Below are 21,705 nucleotides of genomic sequence, written 5' to 3'. Positions count from 1 at the left end.
TACCTCCAGGCCCACGTCTGCAGGAGGCCCTGCCGCTGGCCCGATGGGTCAAGTGCACACCCCTCAGCTGACCCCAACCCGCCTCCCGACCTCAGTCCCCCTCGTGGCCTCACACTGCACCTCCTAACAGCAAACGCACTCGTGTCTCTATGCCTGTACCTGGTGACTTCACCGCCCAGTTCATAGGTCACCTCTTCTGTGAAGCCTTCCCGATTGACCTGAGCAGGACTGTCACCTCCTCTGAGTTCCCCTAGAGCCTCGTGCTTACCTCCCTATGTGACCTTCATAATTTTGTGCTGTAAGATCTGAGCGTGTGTCTGCTGCTTTCATTAGAGGTGAAATTCACCTGCTCACGTTTCCTCACTGCCCTGCACCCCCAGGCGGCAGCGCGGAGCCCGGAGCACACAGTACCTGCTCAGGATATACCTGGGCTCGTTTCCGATAGGCATGGCCTCTGCGCCCATGGAAGTCCCATCTTAGTTGGAGCCCTAGGGCCTTTCCAGCCCCCGTCTGGAGCAGAGGTTGGGGGAGGAGAGGAATCGCAGCGCTCGCCGCCCAACCCCCGTCCTCTGTTCCCTGCAGAAAGTCCAGGTGGTGGTCACGGTGCTGGATTACGACAAGCTGGGCAAAAACGAGGCCATTGGCAAGATCTTCGTGGGCCTGAACGCCACGGGCACAGAGCTGCGGCACTGGTCCGACATGCTGGCCAACCCCCGGAGGCCCATCGCCCAGTGGCACTCGCTCAAGCCCGAGGAGGAGGTGGACGCACTTCTGGGCAAGAACAAGTAGGCAGAGCGTCACGACCGCGCCGGGACGGACCTGACGAGACCCAGAGCTATCAATACCTCAGTTACGCACCCGTAGACGTTTCCTCCTTCATTTGTCTGTGGTTGTGTCGTTTTTCCTTCCTTTTTGTCTTTTTAAAGACCACCTTCCCTCTGAAGGCTGTGAGGCAAGTCCCCGAAGAGGCGAAGAGAAGCCTGGCTCTTGTGGTCGTCCCAGGAGTGGTCCTGCTGCATGCCCTCACGGTCCCCACTCGCACAGCTTCACTTACGCGTCACCCAAGTGAGGCCCTCTTTTGGCAGAAAGTTGTAGCATTTCCTGTTTTTTGAGTGTTCTGGACCAACAACACGGCAGCACTTCCTGTTTCCTGATAAGGAAGGCAACACAGTGGCCAAAACTCCATGTGTGTACGTGTGTACGTGTGTACGTGTGTGTGTACATGCATGTGTGCGTGTGTGAGCATCTCTCTCTGTTCCTGGAACGAACCATGGACAGGGAAGCTGTGAGGGAAGAGAACGCTCTTTGTGGACCCGGAAGTGAAGAGAGGTCCATGGGACCTCATGGGAGGTCAGCGTGTGGAGAGGACTCAGGACCCTGCTCAGGGGGCAGAAGCTCCCATCCTCCTTGTGGGTGGCTATTTGGGAGGCAAGACGTGGAGACTAGGTTTGTCCAGAGCAAGGACCAAGCCCCTGATGCCGTCACAGACTTCCCGCTGTCAGCTGTGGTCACCCCACAGGGGCGGTTCCAGGGATATTCGTGGACGCAAACTAGTCGCTAGACGGTCAGAATGTGACAGGGACGTCAGTTCCGGGACCTCTTGTAGTTAACATCAAACTACGAAGAAGCAGAAGGCCTGTTACCCAGACAGACCACAAAGAAACTTCTGGATCTTCGTCCCCTCCAGGGGAAAGACAGGCTGTCTCCCTTTGCAGAATATAAGGCCTGCGGATCATTTGCTCATTCCCCATCATGCTTTTGCTCGTTTTCTCTTTTAATCTAAGTGGAGCAATGCTGTCTGAAGACATCATCTGCAGAGCCAGAGAACTAAAAGGAAGATTTAACGGTCCTTAGTTGCCCTGAGGTCCAGGTAAGAAGCGGGAGGATGGTGAACCCATGGCAGAGATTTCCTGGTTAACGTAGGTGGGGGCACTGAGAGCCCCCAACTCCCACGCCTCTGCCCTCCCTGCTGGAGGCTTACGGGCAGCTGGCATGGCCCAGCGCGGCCTGTGTGGACGACCCACCCACTGCTCCTCGGGGTTTCTCTCTGGGTGCCAAGAGTCAGGGTGTCCCTTTCCAAACCAGTGGCCGGGGACTCCTGCCAGCGTTTCTACCCCACGCTCAGTCGTGTCCCATTCCTTGTCACCGTTTGTCTCCTGCATTGATAAAAAGCCATATATATGTTAGTCAAATTTGCACTGAGTCCCCTTCCAAACCTTCAGCCCCCACGTGGTCACAGGCCGGCACCACTCTCGTGGCCCCTTGCTTCAGCCTCTGTCTTCCATCCATGAAGCCCCCTGGGCCTTGCCCTTTGTCCACGCCCAGCTGCCCCAGGGGCCTGGGCGCTCTCTCCCTCCCAGCAAAGACGGCGGCACTTCCCGTCCTGCCCCACCTGGGCTGCCTCCGCTTCCTGTAGGCACCTGAGACAGACGGACACTGTCGCAGATTCAGGCTTTGAGGATCCAGAATGAACGAGGTGCAGAGTGTCTTTTTATTTTACTAAATGGAAGGAGAAGGGTGTTTGGTCTTTGCTTTGCCACCATTTCCAGTTGGAATAGGGGTGAGGGAACACCTCCACCAGAAACAGCGTGGGAAGGAGGGCTCAGCCACATCGCCTCTCAGGGACCGTCTCGGGGCCTGGGAGGTTATTTGTTACTGGACCCTGTGTGTGTGCTCAGCAGTGAGCAGGGAGGACCCTGACAAGGACAGGAGCTGTGGTGCTGGCAGAGGCTGCAGGAGTCGGGCCTGCAGAGTGGACACAGCAGTCACCGGGCTCTTCCCCCTCCTCAGAGCCATGGACCTTGGTGCTTTCTCAGGGTCTCCCGCCCTCCTCCCCTCCCTGCACGCCCCAACCTTACCGTAGACCCCCACCCCCACCCCCATCAATCTCACCTCCTCTCCAGTCAGCCTTCCTCCCTTTTCCATCCGCCTTCTCCCACTTGGGCAGCTTCTGCCCATGAGCCAGTTCAGCCCTTCCAGAGCCCAGGGTTGGCCACTGTCCTGACGGGGAGGAAAGGAACCAGCAGGCACTCGAGTGGCTCGGGTGTCCCTGGGCCTGGAGACCGGCTGGATTTTATCGCCCCCGACCCACCTGTAGGGGCAGCCATGAGGGGTCCCGACAGGTGGCTGAGAGGCGGAATGTCAGTGCCAGGAGAGACATGGGTGTGGGGAGCAACTCCCTCCCAGGCTCCACGGGTCCTGGGGTGAGCACATGGCCCAGCTGAGCCGTCCTAGCCAAAGGCACCTGTGTAAACAGTGAGCAAGGTCGACACAAATGTAAGTTTTCTCACCGAGCGGTGACGTTAACCGAACTACAGGATGTCGTCCTGAACCCTCACTGTCATGCAGGTTTCTTTCTGGGGCTATTAGGGAGCTGGGGTGCTGGCCCCAAGTAGGATGGAGTGAGGGTCTGTGAGTTTACACCCCCAGTCTATTCCAGGGAGAGGTGAACAAAGGGGCTGGGACCATGAAACCCAAACCCAACCATGTCCAGAAACTGGGGGGAGGCCTGGGAGCTGTCTTCTCCTTTCTCTTTGCGGAACACTCTGGAAGGGAGACCAACTCTGCCAGAGCGACAGGCAGATGGGGACTTTGGAGATGGAAGTTGAGGCCGGGGAAGAACTGCGGCCACCCTGACAGTGAGAAGTGGCTCTTCAGGGGCCCCTCCCTGTAGGGTTAGACCAGTCAGGTCCTGGAAACCATTCCCAGCTCATCTTCTGCAGAATCCGCTTGGTGGGTTTGCTGACCCAAGGCCTCAGTGGGAGGGGACGGGAGGCAGGGCTCATGGCAGCCTCCAGCCAGGCAGAGGCTGAGAAAACTTCCTGGGGTTGGGGAGTGAGAGTCTTTAATGCCTGGTTAGGCCTTGGTCTCTCACGTTCGTACAGAGAGCGGCTGTCCCTGGTGTGTCGCTCCCCAAAGGCAGGAAGAGACTGAGCCTGGAGCTGCCCTCCCTCTGCCCTTGTCCCACAGAGGCTGGTCGGAGCCTTTCTCAGAGCCCTGGGGGTGGCAGCCACAGAAGCGTCTCAAGGCCTGATCTGGGGGACCCAGAACCCCAGGACACAGTGCCAGATTTGGCAGATAAAAATACAGGACGCCCAGTCAACTTTGAATTTCAGATAAACAACGAGAAATTTTAGAGTATAAGTAAGTATGTCCCGGGCATTCTTTGGGACACACTCTCAATGTGATTTGTCTGAAATTACAACATGGGTGGCCTTCCTGTGTCTTCCATGGCAGCTGACCCTACGACCACTTGTCCCCATGCCCTCAGTCCCAGGGGCCAGACTGGTCACCAGGGGTTTCACGTCACTGCTTTTTGAGCTGCAATATTGAGAAGGGGACACTGTGACTTGAAGACACATGAATATACTTTATTTTTTAAGCGAAACAAAACAAGAACTTTCTGAAGCCATTTGAGCCTCACCTCACCCTCCACGTGCGTTTGGTTGCGTAAAAGACGGCGGTTGTCTGTAGTGTCTGCAGCGAGCTGCGCGTGTCCAGTGCATGTCCCCGACTTCCTGTAAATAGCGCATGGCAGGTGCTGGTCCCACGCCACCTCACACCCCTGCCCCTGTCCCCGCGGGGATCCCAAGCAGAGATGCCACCTGCCCCACTGTACACGTCCCCCGCCAGCTGCACACCCGTCTGCAGAGCCAGCCCTCGGTGCACCGAGCTCTGTGTCCAGCTTGGGGTCTGGTGTCTCCTTCACACACCGTGTGAATTAACTGAAAAGCCATAAGGGGCTCCTGCTGGAGACTGAACCCCTGCCTCCCAGGAGCCCCGCCCTGACTGGCTTCCCACAGAACATGTGTGAAGGGACGTCCGCTCACCTTCCTCCTCTCAGCCTGCGTCCAGGGCCCTGGTGGATCCCCAGCAGATGCCGTCCTGGCAAGCTGGCCCCTGCCCCGCCCCCAAGGTTTGGCCGTCCACATCCAGCTCCACCCTGTGCTGGACAGGGACCGGGTGGCAGGCCACAGTTTGGGGTACTTTCTGGGGCCTGTGGGGTCAGGGTCCCTGGATGGCAACAGAGGGGGCGCCTGGGGGAAACGAGGCAGCTGTGGGTTATGCCCCTCCATGTGCTCCCTCCTGCAGTCCGAGAGGGCAGCCTGGGGTGGGCACGAGCACTGCTCAGGGGACACTTCACACAGCCTCCCGTCAGCTCCCAGAGCAGCCCAGCCAGGTGTGCCTGGTGGCAGAGGTGGGGAGAGGGCGACGGGGCTCCAAGGTCCCAGGTTATCAAGCGAAACCAAGGGGGACATGTAGCTGCCAGCCTGCAGCCCCTCACCTCATGGGACCCGAGTCCTGGGAACACAGACGGAGGGAGGTGAGCACTCAGGTCCGGCAGGCGAGTCCGGCGGCCAAGGTGGCGGGGGCCGGGGGGCCGTGCTCCTCACGAGCCTCAGCACAGAGCCACTCAGGGGCCTCTGTTCCGAGGACGTGGAGGGCGGGGAGACCAGAGGGGTCGTGTCTGAGCCGACCGGGTGCTCGGAGGGGTGGGGGGGACACCAGGCTCTCCCCATGGCAAACAGTGAGGCCAAGGAGGTGACTGGGGGGTCCCCACCTGGCCTTCCTCACCAGGACGATCCTCACAGAAGCATGACTGCCCTGCCCTCACCCCCATCTGAAGACTTGATTTGCTGCTTTCTGAAAGTTTCAAGAGCAGGGCGGGCAGACACCAGCCTGCCCAGGTCCCCCCAGGAACCCCGCCTTCTCGGGTGGACACACGCCAGCCCCCCCCCCCCCCCCGCCCAGCTTGGCAATGCTCCCCACACCCTCGTGTGGACTCTGTTCTTGTCTGATCTGTCAAATTATTTTGTAATGAGCTGCGTCTCCTTATTAAATAAATGAGCTGAAAGAAACCTGGGGGTGGGGGTGTCTCTAGTGTCTGCTGGGCTGGGGGGTCCCAGGGCGGGCAAGGGGGGAGGGGCAGGCAGGCAGTCTATGGTGTCCCCATGACAGCTTTCTTGGGGAAGGGTGGATGGCGGGCTGCGGATGGAGCAGGTCCTGGGGTCCCTTCTGCAGAGCTGAGCTTGGGGACAGGCGGGCACATCTGCCCCAACGATGGGAGGCTGGCGCTGGGGTCCGGGGTTTGGAAAGTAAGACTTTCTCCAAGGTCCTCAAGGCACATTGCAAAGAACTTCAAATGTCTGCTTCTGAGGCAAAGCCGTCAGGGACCAAAGACGGGGCTTCAGGAGTTTAGGGCAAGCGAGCGGGGGGCACGTGCCCGGCCTGGACGCTCACAACAACCTGTGGACCTATCTCCTGGCCCCACATTCAGGCCATGTGGTCCCAGCTCGAGGGCCAGTGAAGGCCCTTCGGCTTTCATCCCTCGCAGAGAGGCTGGGTGGCTGTCCGGCAGGGGCACGGCCTGCTCGGCGAGGGTCCCGGTTGAGAAGGTGAGTGTTTGCCCGCTGCTCATCGCAAACGTCAGGCCCGCTGGGCTCCACGTTCCTCCAAAGCTCACACGTGCTCCTCTGCCTGTTCTGGGCCCAGGACAGGTCTTCAGTCATGACATCATGCGTGTGTGTTTGGGCCACACGCCACAGGGTGACAGCAGGGCAGAAGCATTTTTCCGCTAGAAAAGACTGTCCCTGTGCTTCCGCCATCCGGCACCAGGGATTCCCGCCAGGCAGGACACGGCTGACAGGGAAGCCAGACCCACCTGGGCCGGGTGACGTCAGGCCTGACCGCCTGCCGGCAAAGCCCGCAGCGCTGGGCACCCTCCCCCTGGGCCTGGCCCTCGGCTCTGAGTTTGGGTTTGACCTCCAGTAACCCCGCATAGCCGCTGTTCTAGTCTGGAGCTTCGGGTGGTTTGGTTCTCCTGAAGCCCAGGGACTGAGGGGAGGCCGCCCCTCCAGGAGCCCAGTAAACGGTCACCTCTGACTGCGACTTCCCAGGGATGGGGCAGTGGTGCCGTCCGACAGGCTCAGCACCCTGGTCACAGCCCCGCTGCCTCAAAGAAATAACCATCCCCCAAGTGGCCGGAAACTGGGAGCCTGCTTCTCACAGTTCTGTTGAACCTCCAATCTAGGCTTCTCCTTGTCCTGACTCCGGGACCCTGTCGGATGGTGACCCACTTGTCCCTGGGACAGAGGCAGGAGGGCGAGGGCCCCCCAGATGGGAGCCTATAAATCCCCTTTCCTAAACTGGAGACAGTCACAAAGTTAAAACACAGTTTTATTTACTGACTTATAAATACTGTTGTGATACAGGCATCACAGAATGTGAATGTTACCATTCCCAAACTTCCAAACACAATACTTAATAAAACTATATAACAACAACCAGTAAAACAAATTCATCTCAGGGTTGAAAGGCCACTCAAAGTCGCATAAAAGTACATTCAGTTCACAAAGCAGTCCCCACCCCATCCCGGGTGTATTTACAACGGGCTGCGGTGGGGGGTGGGAGGTGAGGGTGAAGCGGGCGGCAGAGAAGAGAGACACGACGCCCCCTCAGGTGGGAGAGGCACGGAGACCCCACGTGGTTCTCAGAAGCCCTTCGCACCCCGACAGGAAGGGAGGGAAACCAGAAAGCCTGAGTCCAGAGCCACTGTTCTCCAAGACGGGGACGCTGGGTGACACGCTTCCTCCCTCCTCAGGGACACAGTGGCCCGACTTGGTGCCAGCTGGGTGGCAGGCTCAGGGGTGCTGGCCAGAGGGGCTGCTGCCCCGGGAGGCCCCCCCATGTCCCTCCTCAGCCTGTTACTTGGCCTCGGCTCCCCAGGGGCCAGGCTGGGATCTGCCCCAGGTTTTGGGTGGGCGTGTGGGTGAGCAAAGGCAAGGCCCAGGTGTGTAGGTGAGGGCAGTGAGTGGGGGCAGCTCGTGCTGCGTCCGGGACCTGCTCTCGCCCCGGACGTTCGCGGCATCGTCAGCAAGCCTCCCCGGCTCAGCTGTCAGACACACGACTGCACTGGTCAGGTTTCTTCTGCGAGAACCACCGTCTCCACCTCTCGGGACGAAGCCCGAGCAAACCAGACATGCTGCCCACAGCCCCCGGCCAGGCTATGGGGCCCTGGGCTCTGCCAGCTGTCACCCCGCCAAGCAGCTCTGGTCTTGGCGGGTTCGTGGAAAACCCTCCAGAAAGCACCATCAGCTCTGAGTGAGGAGAGCAAGGAGTAAAGGGTGGGGGTACGTGAGTGTGAGGCGTGTTACTGGGGGGACACAAGAGCATCCTGACGCCACCTCGAAGAGCCACCAAGCACGCATGTACTGGCGGGAGTCGGGGAGAAGAAGCAGGACGCCCGCTCTGGCGAGCTCACCATCAAGAACCAGACACCAACGGACGGGATGTGGCTCAGAGAAGTCCCTGGGGGTGGGGGCGGGAGGGCGGGGCGCGAGGACACCCAGACTTGCTCTCCAAACATGCCCACGTGCCACAGACGGCACCGTCGCCAAACCTCTCAGGGTGAGTGAGGCCAGAGTGTTCTAAGTGGGGCCCGCGTGTCACTGACACTTCTCCCCAAGGATGGGCGTCCACGCCCAGGTGTGGTTTTGACTCTCGGCCACAGCAATCAAAGGGGACGAATGTCTGCCTTCTCATGCACTTGCTGGCTGGCTGGCTGAGCCCGAGAGACCCCCGTCCCCTAGCAGCTATGACAATGACAGTTCCCAGGCTGCAACGGAGCTGATCTACTTTCCCATCCAATCAGAACACAGGCAATCAATACCATCCTTGGCAGGGCTGCCACCCCTGAGCAGGCCGAGCCCCATCGGGGAGGTTGATGACAATCTCCGACACGCTGCCCTGCTGCTCTGACCCTCCCGTGTACAGGGCCCCTGTCACCTGCTGTCCTGCTCTTTCGAACCTTGTGCACCTAGACTTTGCCTCTTGGGTCGCCGGTGCCCTCCGCACGCCTGCTCCAGGAAGGGCCATCGTAAGCGGCATGGACCCTCCTGACAGCGCTCGCTCGGGGCTGAGCAGACGCTCGGCGGAGCCCCAGGCCGAGGTCATGACCATGACTGACAGAGTTGGGGGTGGCGCCAGCATAAACGGGGGCCTGAGGTGGTCAGACGAGTGGACGCGGCAGCACGGTTAAGCTCCGGGAACGTGGCCCCCCCAGGGCGTGGGACCAAGACCCACATCCCACAGGCCTGCTTGTCAAGCCCCCTCGGCTCCCCCCTTGGAGGAGCGAGCAGCCTGGCCACGCTGGAAAGCTCGCTCCCTGCGTGCTACCTCACGAGCGCCACAGGCCTGGACAGGGTCTGAAGCGGGCGCCTGGCTTTAGTCTCCTCTTCACTCAGCTGTGGCTCATTAAAGCCCCTGGTGGCTCCCACACATTTGTGGGCCGCACAGGCTGGTAAGTGGGGTTTCCGCCTCTTTGCTTCCTGAGTGGAAGGGTCCAGCCAGCACACGCCTCATTCAGGGCAGGGAAGGTGTGTGGAATGGCCCCGGACAGAGAGGCGACACCTCCCTCACCAGGGGCCTCAGAGCAATCAGTGCATCTCGGGAGGTGGGCGAGGGGTGGGGATCCCCAAAGAGAAGCTGCACATTCTTTACCAGCAACACCCAGGTTGGCACTAGACACGGGGCCGGGCCGGGTCACCACGCCCGAGCGGTCTGAGAAAGGGGGAGCCCTTGGGAGACAGACTGACGGGCGGGGCAGCACAAGTCCAGCCAGAGGCTGCGCGGGGCCAGGCACGCCTCCGAGGGTGCAGCTGGGGTTTGGAAAACCCCAAGTTAACGAGAACAGAGAGGGGCAGCTGAGCCGAGAACCTGCTCGTATCCCAATGGCTCATGCAAAGGCTGAAATGACAGCCGAGCCCACGCCCTTGGCCTGGCCGGAGCTGCCACATGTCCGAACAGTGGGTGAGGCTGGGGCTGCGACCCCTGACCATGGAGCTGATGACACGGCTTTAGTCTCTAGAAGGACAAAGGGGTCCAGAGCCCATGTGTGGTGACCAGGGGGCCTCAACTCCCCCAGGAGGGCCTGCCCTCGCCCAGCTCTTGGCCACAGAATCCAGTATTCCTGAGACTGAAAAGCGAGTAACTTTCATCACGAGGAAAACTTTCTGGCAAGAAAAGGCATCTTTATGAGGGAGGAGCCAGGAGAGCAGAGGTTTGAGAACCTGTCCCGCGTTTGGAAAGGCACAAGCAGGTCTGAGGAGCCCCAGTGCAGCACACAGGGGAGGGGCAAGCAGTCTTTCTAACAACTCAATTTTCTTTTCCTGAGAAAGAGGCAGCAGCCTCCCGTCCCTCCCCCAGGATCCAGGACGTGCCAGCAGAGTCGGTCAACAGAGGCCTCTTCCCGAATGGAGGACACGACCTGTTCCCTGAGAACTGAGCTGCCAGGCGCCCAGCCCCCACCAGAAGGGCTTCTCTCGCAAAACGGTCGGAGACAGGAGAGGGGGTCTCCTACGCTATGAAAGCGGGTTTTGCCAGAGGAGACTTATCTCCTTTTCTGGAACTGGGGTCTTGAGTGACAGCTTCTGGTTTGACAGCACATGACGTTTCAGAGGGCCATGGATGACGACACGGACATTTTCTGGAAGGAAGTGCCAAGTGGTGGGACACACTAAGTACTGAGTGCCACCAGCCCCCCGAGGGAGGAGGCTTTCAGTGACCTGCACACGTACTTACAAGAAACCAGCCAAGGGCTAAAAGGCCCATAAAAGCAAATACTTCAAGTACTAACGCCGGTCGCCATCAAGAACGAGGGGACGATTCTGTGCTGGACCCTGGGGAGAGCTGTCCAGGCCTGGGCATGTGCAAAAGGTGGCTTTTGTCCAGAGGAAGACCGCCCAGATGTGACAGGCATGAAACGCATGCCACACGCAGAATGGCTTAAAGGGCCAGGAGACCGTGGGCGGGAGTCAGAGCAAGGGGCGGTCACCAGGCCCGGGTCTGAAGAGCTGTCACCCCAAAGGGAAGCACTGAAACAGGAGCGCCCACCGCGGACCGCAATTCGTATCATGAAAAACTTCTGATCATTCAAGCCACCCAGCTTCTGAGACACAAAGGACGGCCACCGAGGCTGCCTGAGCGTGGGTGGGAGCTGTGGCGGTGGGGGCCATGGGACACAACAGTGGGAAGTGGGACCCAATGACCCCGGGCTGTCACCACACCGTAGACCTCCATGAGGAAGCCCTTTCTCCTGTGGCAGCTCAGAAACCAACGCCTGTCCCCTAAGTCTACACACCAGAGACAGTCACCACCTCACAGCACGACGGGCTGTCACCTCCTGTCCTCTCTGGCATGAGGCTGCGAGTGTCACAGATGCTCGCACACCTTTCCCTCAGCCTCCACTCGCGAGTGCCTCGCTTATCAAGCTGTGACCTCCTTCCCCACCTTGTGAAGACGTCATTTCTCTTGAGGACCAGGAGCAGAGCTAAGAGGAAGGGCCACAGGGGTGAGGTGACAGTGTCTGCAGGGCCAGTTCAGCCACCACGGTCTGGCCTTTCAGGGAGGGGCCGGGGCGCTGCCACCAACAAAGCTCCTCTAGTGCAGGGCGTCCCGGCAGAAACTGTTCCCTGATGGCCAGACCGCTGGGGCCAGTTGTTCTGTTCTGCGTGTGCAGCGGCCGCATGGTGGAGGGGGATGGGGGACGGAGAATGAAACGACACCCAAGGCGCCTGAGGCAGGCAGAAGGGAGTCAGGAAAAGCCGGTTCCTGAGAGGCGAGGATGGTGGAGACCTCCATGCACTCACGTCACCGTGGAATCTACCAGAAACAGTGCTTCCCGTGCCCTGCCGTCTGTGTGACGTCCCAGACGGGCCTGCAGTGGCCGCCACTAGACTCACCTACATGGGAGGACCCCGGCAGCAAAGGCTGTGGTTTGGGTCGAGGTCTCACGTGTCTGGACCCCGTCCAGCGTGGACGGTAGCTTCTCCACGTGGTGCAAATGGTCACAGGCAGGCTTCAGTTAAACTGTCCTGGACTTGGCGTGGGTGTGCAGGTGACCGCGGGAGGCTCGGGGACAAGTGTCCTCCCAGCACACAGTCCCTCCTTCCCGCTGGGAAAGGGCAGCAGCGCCGTCCGGGCCTCTTGAGTCCGCAGCCCGGCCTATTTGGACAGTTTGCTGATGACCCTGATGAGGGCGCCGTTTTCGTCTTTCAGCCTCTGGTTGTCGGATTTCAGTTCCGTTAACACCTGCAGTGTGACAGGGGAAGGAGTGTTAGACCTGACGCAGCCAGGCCAGGCCAGCCCAGGGGGCAGCGCCTCCTGAGACAGCTTATGGAGGGGCTGTCACCACCCTTCTCCCAGTGGAATCTCCTCGCATACTGTGTTGGGTTTTAGGGAGCTCACAGCCCATCGTTTTTTTGGACACCTCACTTCCTGGTGCACAGGCTTCATGCCCCACACTGCACACCCTCCCACTACAGTCACCTTGACTCTAGAGAAATTGGGGACAGTGCCAAGGTGAGCTGGTGAGGGCACAGGAAGGGGTGAGCTGACAGGGAGGGGGACAGTTCCTCATACCCATCAAAACCGGGCATTGGGGCGGGCGTGCCCTCCTGGTGCCCCCCGGGGGTTAAGGTCCCCCTGTGATGGAGTCACGTGTCCACTTCTACCACAGCCTCGGGATCTGGTCCCCACGGAGCCGTGAGGCGCAGGGAGCACTGGGCGTGTATTCAGCCCCCCCAGCTCCCCACTGACAGGTGCCCGCGGCATCAGGAGGCCTCGCTCGCTGTGGACAGAACTGTCCATCAGCACCTCTAAGGCGGAGATATCATTCCAGGAACCAGCCTTGGGGCGAGACGGAGGTTTCCATCAAAACCCTGCAGAGCTGCCCAACCTGGACCAGGGGGTCCAGGAGCCCCAGGTCCAGCCTGATGGCCAGGTCCCCACTGGTGACCAGGAGCTCCAGTGGGCAAGCGGTGCCCCTGAGACCCCAACGCGTTTGGTGGGGCTACACAATGCAGACGGCGTCTGTGCAGAGCAGAAGTCCACGCACGGGACGTGTGGCAGGCGACGTGTGCTGCTCATTCCGGCTCGGTGAACCGCGCAGGGAGCTAAGTGACACGACAGGACAGCACTGCGCCCTGTGTCCTGTGTGAGACGTGGCTGACCTTGCACGAGTATGTGTCAGGGGAAGGACGTGGGAGCTGGCACACTGCGGGAGGTGCTACGCCCATGGGCCCAGGAGTCTCGAGAGAACAAGACTCTGTGCCTGCTCCAGGGCCCAGCTCCTCACTGGCAAAGCTGAGCTGAACCCACGTGTGTCCAAGTCCAAGATGATGCCCTCATTGGACGGGGCGTGGGTGGGGGGACAAACCACTGCAAGTGCAGAAGCTGAAATGCCAGCCGTGTCACCAACGCTCTGTCACCTTGGGGGAACCAGTCGACTTGTTGGGTTCCTAAAGAATCGAACCCCAGTCCCTTGGAGATCCTGTGAGGCCCACAGGCCACAAAGGGAGCGGATGTGACTGACTGGCGGGCTCCCTGGATGGCAGAGGGCGGGTAGGTAACCTCCAAACTTGACTCGCAGGACTTGACTCCAGAGAACCCCCCATCGAGCCTGGCCTTGGACTCCTCTCTGCTCCCTCCGACCCAGTCACAGCAGGCTGGCTGTTCTCTGCTGTGTCCCCACCCGGACGGCCTCACCTCCCACCTGCAGCCTGGGCAGGGGTGACACTCTGACGGCCGTGTTTCCACAGGCTGGGAGCAGTAACACACGGTGATGCCTGCTTCTCACAGCCAGCAGCAAATTGAGTCACATCTGAGCTGTGCCCCTCCTCCTTAAATGGACAGCTTGTCAAACATTTATTTCCACATTAAGAACTCAATTCTTTGAAAGGCAGCTGCCCAGCTGCCACCCTCTCCAAATGGCAGCTTAAGGGAGCATCAGGAAGTCCCAGAAGTGGAAAGTACAAATCAGGGGACAGCCTCACACCCAACCCACTGAAGCTGGCGTGACAAGAGCACAGAGCGAGCCGTGGGCACGAGGGCTAGGAGGTCCTGCACATCAACTCCCCTAATCGCCACCTTCCAGTTCTCCACGGTGGGATGTACAGGGACCCTGGCCAAGGAAACGTGAGTGCACGTTTTCTCAAACATTGCTTCTTACAGACTCTGATGAGGCTGTCAGAGCAGGACCCAGGGTCCCGAAACTGCAGAGCCCAGGGGGCTGCAGGGTGACGGGACTTGGAGGGGGTGTCGCCTGAGCTGCCTGGCAGGCGGGAAGTGGCTGTGCACACCGTGCACCGAGACAGGCGTTTCCTCCAGGGGCTTCCAGAGAACAAAACCGGAGAGTAAGAGGGCAGGCGGCGCTCGAGGCCACAGGCCTCCTGCAGAGCTGGCCTTGCCCCTGGCCACAGTGCGAGGACAGTGAGGACAGGGGGGCCATTCTCAGGTCCTTCCTGCACCGTTCGGACCCAACATGGGGACGGCTCACCCAGCAGTGGGTCCGGCTTTGGCTACCACTGACAACATGACCTGGGCCAAGTCACTTCATGGGGAAAAGGTGTTTCAAAGTCAGACGGCTGTTCTGGGGGACGGTGAGGAAAAACACACATAGCACGGCACCTTAGCAGAGTACAGGGCACCGTGGGTGCTCACACTGGAGGCCGTGGTCAGCTTCTCCTGTCTCCTGCACCGTCTGCACAAAGACGGAAACCAGAGAGAACTGGGACACCTGCTGGGGGTCCCTAGTTCACCTTGAGTCAAGTTGCTGGGAACTGTGAGGCTGATTTTAAAGCATGGGGTCCAGGCCGCACACGGCTCTGTGAGGAGGGGCCGGCTGGGTGGCCCCATTGGGCCTGCGTGCTGATGGCATGTGGCACGATACTCGCTCGGCCCTGTCAGTCACCTGGCTGCTTCAGGTCAGGGGCTATGAGCTGCCAGCTACTGACCCAAAGGGACAAGCAAACAGGCAGGAAAACAAACAGGCTTTGGTCAGGACTAATTCGACTGCTGCTGAGAATTAAAACCCGTTTCAGAGTGGAACCGCCACCTTGGGTTGGACCACAAACATTCGTGAGCTTGCCTTTCAGTCCCACATCCAGGGAGAGGCATCTCAGTGGACCATCACTCCCGTCCCACGTCCTCTGTAAAGCTGGCCCCATGAGGGACGGCCGGCTTTCTGCCTCAGCCCACACTGCAATGGGGTGGGGGACACATCCCTGGGGCCCCAAGATTTGTGACAGAGATGAAGGCGGGAGGACGCAGGGCACACCCAGATCTACCCGGAGGCGGGAGCAGGTTTTGCTGGCAGTGGGGCGGGGCCACAGCAGCTCCAGCCCCTGATCTGGCACGTTGTCAGATGTGGGGGGGCTGGCTCTGCCCAGCCCCCAAAAGGCCATGGTTCTCAACCTGGCTTCAAGAAGAATCATCCAGGAGCCCTGAGAAAATACCGGCGCCTGGCTAAACCCGGACTGCTGGGTCTTTGGGGAGTGGGCCTGGGCACCGTCCCTGCTGCAAGGCCCTGCCCTCGGCCACCCAGGGCCCGGGCCACTGCTCTGGGGACCGGGCCGCACTGGGGTGGCTGACGGAGAAAACGCGGCCTGTTTCACAGTGACCGTATCGAAGTGCGTGCGCAGCCGCGTGAGAACAAGGTCCCAGCAAGGTCATCCCACCCTCCCCGATGAAGGGTCAGTCCCAGCACCGTCCATCCGTGACCGACCGACCTGTACAGGAACCTGTGTGGGGCTCTGATGGGGGGGGGCAGCCCCGGGCTCTGGAAGCAACAGGAAGAGAGCACCTGCCTGGAGTGGAGCGGAAGGGGGGGGGCAGAGGCTAGAGCTCCTGTGTCTCCGAGGCCTCCATGGACGCCGAGAGCCTGGCCACGACTCGGGCCAGGGCCCTGTTCTCGGCCTGCAGCTGCTCGTTCATCTGCTTCAAGGTTTGGATCTGTTTTAGCTGGTGGAGGTTCTGCAGAGTGAAACATGGAAGGAACAGACAGAGAGACAGAGAGACAGAGACAGACCAGGAGATAAAAGTAGGACAGAGATCACATGACTTTTGTCTTTGTTTTGAGTCCACATGCACAGAAATGAGGGAGGAGAAGGGGGGTGAAGAGAGAAGCACAGCGGGCGGGGGGCGGGCGTCCAGCTCGTGGGCGGGGCCTGCGTCCAGCTCATGGGCGGGGGGCGGGCGTCCAGCTCGTGGGCGGGGCCTGCGTCCAGCTCATGGGCGGGGCCTGCGTCCAGCTCGTGGGCGGGGCGGGCGTCCAGCTCATGGGCGGGGCCTGCGTCCAGCTCGCGGCCGGCCGAGGACTCACTGCTGAAGGTCGGCACCCACACAGCACCAGGTGCTCTGTCCAAAAGGACATCTGGTGGCTTTTGAGAATGACAGCCCGCCCGTGGCGGGGGCTCTGCTGGAGCCCCAGCCTCGGGGACTCTTCACCATCACTGGGACCAGACGTGAGGATGCAACGTCCTAAATCCACGGCTGCCTGAACCCTTCTCTGCCCCAGGTGGGCCCCCAATTCCCGCCTGCTTGCTTTCTGGGTCTCTTACCTCACTTATCTTTCACCTTGAAAAATAAACAATGACAGTAAAAGAGGGTCTGCAGTGTGAGCACTTTGCATGGAGAGACACCTGCACGTGGGCCCCTGGCACCTGCTCAGAGGGAAGCTCCTCACTTGCCCCAGGACCCAGGAGCTCCGACCCTGTGCCCCACGGACTCGGGCTCCCGGGCCCAACCTGGTCCCCCACACTTGGGCTTACAGCTGTGTGCTCGTGGGGCAGACACCAGCGGTGCCCAGGGACGGCGTTCCTCACCCCCACAGGGACCCCATAAAGCCACCAACAGATGGCCTGCTCCCTGCTGCTCGTCATCTGCACTAACCCTGAACCTCAGCAGGAGAACGACTCTGTTACGGGCACGGGACTCCCCAGACGCAGAGAGACGGTCCCGTGGGTTGTGCTGACCACAGAGAGGTCGCAGGGTCAGAGGAAAGGCTGTCCCACCCGTGTGGCCGAGAGGATAGGAATGAAGGCTCAGAGGAGTCACAGTCCTCAGGATGAAGCAGCAGGGAATGGACGGATGGAAGGCAGCGTGAGGGGACACAGCGAAAAGGAAAAACAAGCAGAGACAGACTGCTGAGTGTCCCCAAAAGGGAGGATGACAAGCTTGGAAAAAGCTTGGACATGGCGAGGCCCATGTCACTGCCGAGAGGCAGGGCCAGGCCACCGTCTTCTCTCGGAGAGGACAGAGCAGGGGTCAGAGAGCAGCATGTGGAAACACTCAGCGGGATGGGCCAAGATGGTGGGAAGCCCCTGGCTCTCGCCCTTCTCTGCTGCTGCCACTGGACCAAAGCGAGCAACAGCCACGGCCATTGGATGCCGGGGTCCTGGCAGCCTACGGAACAGCATGGAAGCCGTGAACTATGGAAACGACTCAGTCCGACATGTGGGGGGCTCAGAGGTTCTCAGCACCAGGAAACGAGGCAGGGAGCCGTCTGGCGGGATGTTCCAGTGGGAACAGCGCTAAGCAGGCCCGGAGAAGGGGACCGGGCACGCGGGGCTTGGGGCAGCATGAGCTGGGGACGTTTCCGCAGCAAGACCAGCCTGAGGTAGACGGGCTGCAGGGCCCTGTGCACGAACGCCTGGGGCTGCTGGTGGGGGCTGTGGCACAGTGACCCCCAGGACCTGAGACAAGGACAGGCCAGCGTAGCTCACGGAACACACAGGCGTCAGAGCCGTCCTGTGACCGGGCAGGTCACACACCTCATGCATCTGAGTCCAGGCCGGACAGGCATTCCGTGTCACAGCCACAGCACCCACACCTCACGGCTCCCCTCCCACCTGGACCTGCCACCGACCTGTCCCACTCAGAAACACAGGGACACAGCACCAGCTGCCTCGGGGCTCACTGGGGGTCACCCATCCACCTGCTCCCGACCAAACATGCACTAAGCACGGGTCCGACTGGCCCTCAGCTCCACTGGGTCCCAGACTGGACGAGACCATCACCTGCCCTGTTGGCTGGCTGCCTGGACAGAGCCCTTGGCACAGGTGCCACACGGAGCTGGCGACGAGCTAGGAGGCCTGACGCCCTTTCTCAGGCTCTTCAGGCGGCCGCAGCCCATTTATGGTGCCTGCACCTACACACCTGAAGGCCATGCCTCCACACAAGGCACAGATGCCACAGAGCTGGTGCTGCCAGGGGCCCTCTGGGGCGGCCACCACCTGCGCACCTGCCACCTTCAGGCAGGGGTGCCCCCTATCTGCCCGCCTGGCAGTCATGGAGAATCATGGCATCTGATGGAATGGGCGTGTTTTTAAACTAAAACAAAGCCAGTCTCACATGAGTGTGCCCGAGTGTGGGGCCGACACAGCCACCATCTGGCTCCACATGACAGTTTCAACAACTGAATTGAAAGTTGGCAGCAAATGACTCAGGACCGAGGATGGCAGACACTGCCACAAATCACCGTCTCCACTGAGAAAAGCAGGAACTCGGGACCTAGTTTGGGAAGTCCCAGCAGGACGGGACAAGGGACAGGGAGGTGGGAGCTGGCGGGTTCCCACGGCCACCCCTGGAGGACGGCACACGGGGCCCTCGCTGTCCCCCTCTGGGACGTCGTGGGAAGGACAGCCGCCCAAGTCCCGTGACCAGTACGCAGAGCGGGCCGGGCTGTCAGAGGGGAGCAGGGCTGGCGTCACTGCTCCCAGCGGCACTCAGGCCATTTCTTACTGACTTCTGCCTCACAGCAGACGGTGGAACTCAAGGGGCCCCACAAACAGAGGTGAGAACGGGGTGCGTGGGGTGGTTTGGGAAAACCGGAGGACAGAGACGCTGAAGATCAGACTGATTTGTCTGCTCGGAGAGCTAACCATCGATCACCTCCAGTTCTCACTGCTCTGAATCGATTTCAAAGGCACAAAGTGTCACCATCTGAGACATAAGCCGGCCCTGCTTGGGTTCTGTGGGGCCGTGACCTTGGGACGGTGAACACAGAATGAAGGGCAGGGCTTGGCATGTCTCCTTCGTTCTGGAACATGAGCCCTGGCTCTTGCACAAACTTCGAACTTGTCAAGTCCTGCAAAGCTCATTTCAGGGAATAACCAAGCTTTGTAGGCAGAACAACACGCGTCTCCCCACTGGCACACTGACGACCCCACCCACAGACTGGGAGTCCCGGGGAACCATGTGCCACCAGATCAGTGCTCAGCATCTGACTTCCGGTGAAACGAGGGCCCAGAGGAGGAAGGAAAGCCGAGCAGGGCTAAGCAACTGCAGGGCCTGCGGCGTCATGCAGGGCGAGGCTAGGGGCTCCCAGCATCCCGGGCGGCCCCGCACCCCATTCCACAGCAGGGCCGACTCCTGTGGGGAGACTGCCAGTTCTCAGCCGGACAGCAGTTGTCCACCAAAGGGGCAATAAAGGATGGTCCCTGCAGTTGTGGGACGCAGCGAGGGCCGAGCCCGTGGCCTGAGCTTAGGCAGTGGGACAGGGCCATGCTCCTGAGTGTTTTGGTCAGTGGCCAGGCGGGAGCCAGTGTGAGCGAGTCATCTTGGCTCCGCCACACAGAGGATGGGGCTGTGCTTCCTGCAGGGGCTGTGCGCCTGCGCTGAGGCCTGGAGAGCTGCAGCCTCTCCATCCAGCCCCTGGAAGGCGAAGCAGGGCTGGGGACCCTCAACAGCTCAAGCCGGGCTTGCGTCCGTCCAGCCTGCCGGACGCCCCTACCGGGCAGCTCTGCTCCCAGGGGCTTTGAGGTGGCCGTGTGAACCGGCTCAGGAGGGGCTCGTGCGTCCTCCCCACCTCCTTCCGGAAGGGTCCTGTGCAGTGACATGTGGAGGGGCTTGTGCTCCACAGCCGAGCCCTGGCACGGACTCGAGGAGGAGAAGGGGACCTTCCCATACCTTCATCTCTTCCTCCATCTCTGACATCTTCCGCTCCAAGGCACGCCTCTCCTGTTGAGACAAGGGCCTGTTGAGCCGCCCTGGGCTCAGAAGGAGCCCAAGCACCGCCTCCCGCCGCCGCGGACCAGCACACCGCACCCAGGGGTGCGACTGGCCTCCTGATAAAACCACATTCCTGAGCCTCCCACCAAATTAGACGCAAGCAAATGGGATGAGACCAGGGAACTGAGCGAGACCGCACGGAATTTCGGATGTCCAGTGGCCAGGCCCCCAGGTGGCTGCCCGTCATGCTGGGAGCGGGAGCGAGCTGACACCACGGCTATGAAGCGGCAGATGCCTCCCGCACGCTCCCCTCTCCTATGTCGCCCCAAGCCAGGCAGGCTCCTCGGGGGACGATACCAAGGAGGTTGTCACAGGCCAAGGGACTAGAATACAACACTCGGCAGCTTTCCAACTCCAGCAGGACACTTGCGAACACCATGCCTGAGGGTCAGGTCAAAGCCAGGGCTCATCAGCCCAGCCGAGGTCCCCACCCGAGAAGGGCAAGTTCCAGACAGACATTCTGATGAGGCTGCGAGGTCAGCACCTGAGCCAGGACCCTCCTCAGCCAGTGAGTGGACGTGCTGCTGGCGCGTTGGGAGTCCCAGGAGGGACTCACTATCACCCAAATCAATGTCTGATAGTCCTGCTGAAGTGAAAGCTTCCTCATGCCCAGCGTGGTGGGAAAGGCAGAGACTGGACCTGTGCGTGTGTGTGTGTGTGTGTGCGCAGGGCTGTGTGTGTGTGTGGGGGGCCTGCATGTGTACACGCACACGCACATGTGCAGGTCTACCTACAGGCAGAACAATGATGCGATGATGTCCTCAGGACCCTACGTCCCCAAGACGGCAACATGTGAAAAGCACTGACCGTCTGAGGAAGCCAAAGGACTAGCAATCAAACTGCTGTCCAGTCAGATGAAAAGAATTTATTGAGCTGGAATGGAATGTGGCAACTCCTGCCTCTGGAGACGGGACTTTCCCGATGGCCTGAGCAGCAAAGTTAGAGAGACCAGGAGAGAAGAGGTGACAGAGGAAGAGACACACGTACCCGCTTCTCCACCTCCAGCACTGAGGACCTGTCAGGCGTCTTCTCTTGTCTCTGCCAGAGCGAGGGGAGGAAACGCTGTCAGTGAAACTGCCTCAGGCCAGACGTCATCACCGGACGTGCACAGCGCAGGGGCGCCCAGCAAACAGGTTCTGGTGGTCCCCAGCCTAATGTCACGGCCTCTGCAGGATGCAGGGTTCCCGCCGGGCCAGAGGGCAGGAGCCGCACGCCCTGACACTCGAAACAGGCACAAGTTCAGACCCCCCCCAACTCGCCCCAGGTCAGCGGTTCCCACAGCTTCACAGCCCCCCCCGCCCCCCTGCGGCCTCTCTGTGAGTAACGTCACCATAGGAGGACAGGAGCTTCCAGGGGCCTCGCAGCCCCATGGCGTCTGCGGCCCTGACACACCAGGCCCACTGCCTGTCCATCCATGGTGCTGCCCGAGAAGGGACGGCTAGGACTTCCCTTTCCATCATCTCGGACTTTCAGTGTTAGTTCGCAGAGAGGCAATGGACGTGCAGCCAGCACAGTGATGGAGCAGAACCATGTGAGTCGTGGACACAGACGCTGACGTGCTCCGGCCTCGGCATTCGAGGGCGGACGGATGTGTAACATACACGGTCTGCCGCACGGGCTCCTTTCCTCACACAACTAAGGAGGACCAGGCCTGAGGACAGCACCTGGCAGGGCTCCCGTCCTGAGGTCACTGCCGTCTGCCTTTGCCCCACATCTGCTCTGAAGCAGAGGCAGGAGACAAAAGGCCAACAGGGACCCTGCAGCTCATTTACACCCATGAAGTCTCGCTTTCCCGGCCTGAAAGGCACAGAAGCTGCGATGACGTCGCTGTTTTCACTGAGTTCACGTAGACAAAGAACC

The 21,705-nt window shown here is 60.5% G+C and overlaps 2 protein-coding genes across 11 annotated transcripts in view; one reads left to right on the top strand and one right to left on the bottom strand.

Annotated features, from left to right (window-relative positions):
• SYT2 (synaptotagmin 2) overlaps positions 1 to 5,858 on the top strand; it is a 57,344-nt gene extending 51,486 nt beyond the window's left edge. For all 3 annotated transcript variants that reach the window (XM_019750835.3, XM_074317137.2, XM_019750834.3), the window contains exon 9: positions 583 to 5,858. In XM_019750835.3, coding sequence (XP_019606394.1) covers positions 583 to 789 — 207 coding nt within the window. In that variant the 3' untranslated portion in view covers positions 790 to 5,858. The remainder of the gene's footprint in view (positions 1 to 582) is intronic.
• Positions 5,859 to 7,158: 1,300 nt separating this feature from the next.
• PPP1R12B (protein phosphatase 1 regulatory subunit 12B) overlaps positions 7,159 to 21,705 on the bottom strand; it is a 102,257-nt gene continuing 87,710 nt past the window's right edge. For 5 of the 8 annotated variants that reach the window (XM_088799208.1, XM_088799212.1, XM_088799211.1 and 2 more), the window contains 3 exons: positions 20,833 to 20,883; positions 19,744 to 19,794; positions 7,159 to 12,087 (listed from right to left, as the gene is read on the bottom strand). In XM_088799208.1, the coding sequence (XP_088655334.1) occupies positions 12,001 to 12,087; positions 19,744 to 19,794; positions 20,833 to 20,883 (189 nt within the window). In that variant the 3' untranslated portion in view covers positions 7,159 to 12,000. Of the gene's footprint in view, positions 12,088 to 15,641; positions 15,808 to 19,743; positions 19,795 to 20,832; positions 20,884 to 21,705 lie in introns of all 8 variants that reach the window. The other 3 variants (XM_088799206.1, XM_088799207.1, XM_088799210.1) reach the window with 1 other exon arrangement.

Source organism: Rhinolophus sinicus, chromosome 6 (assembly GCF_057876585.1).
Source record: "Rhinolophus sinicus isolate RSI-liver-muscle chromosome 6, RSI-T2T, whole genome shotgun sequence".
In the NCBI taxonomy this organism is placed as follows: domain Eukaryota; kingdom Metazoa; phylum Chordata; class Mammalia; order Chiroptera; family Rhinolophidae; genus Rhinolophus; species Rhinolophus sinicus.
The sequence above is the reverse complement of the archived record's forward strand: the minus strand, read 5'-3'. Positions and strand labels throughout refer to the sequence as shown.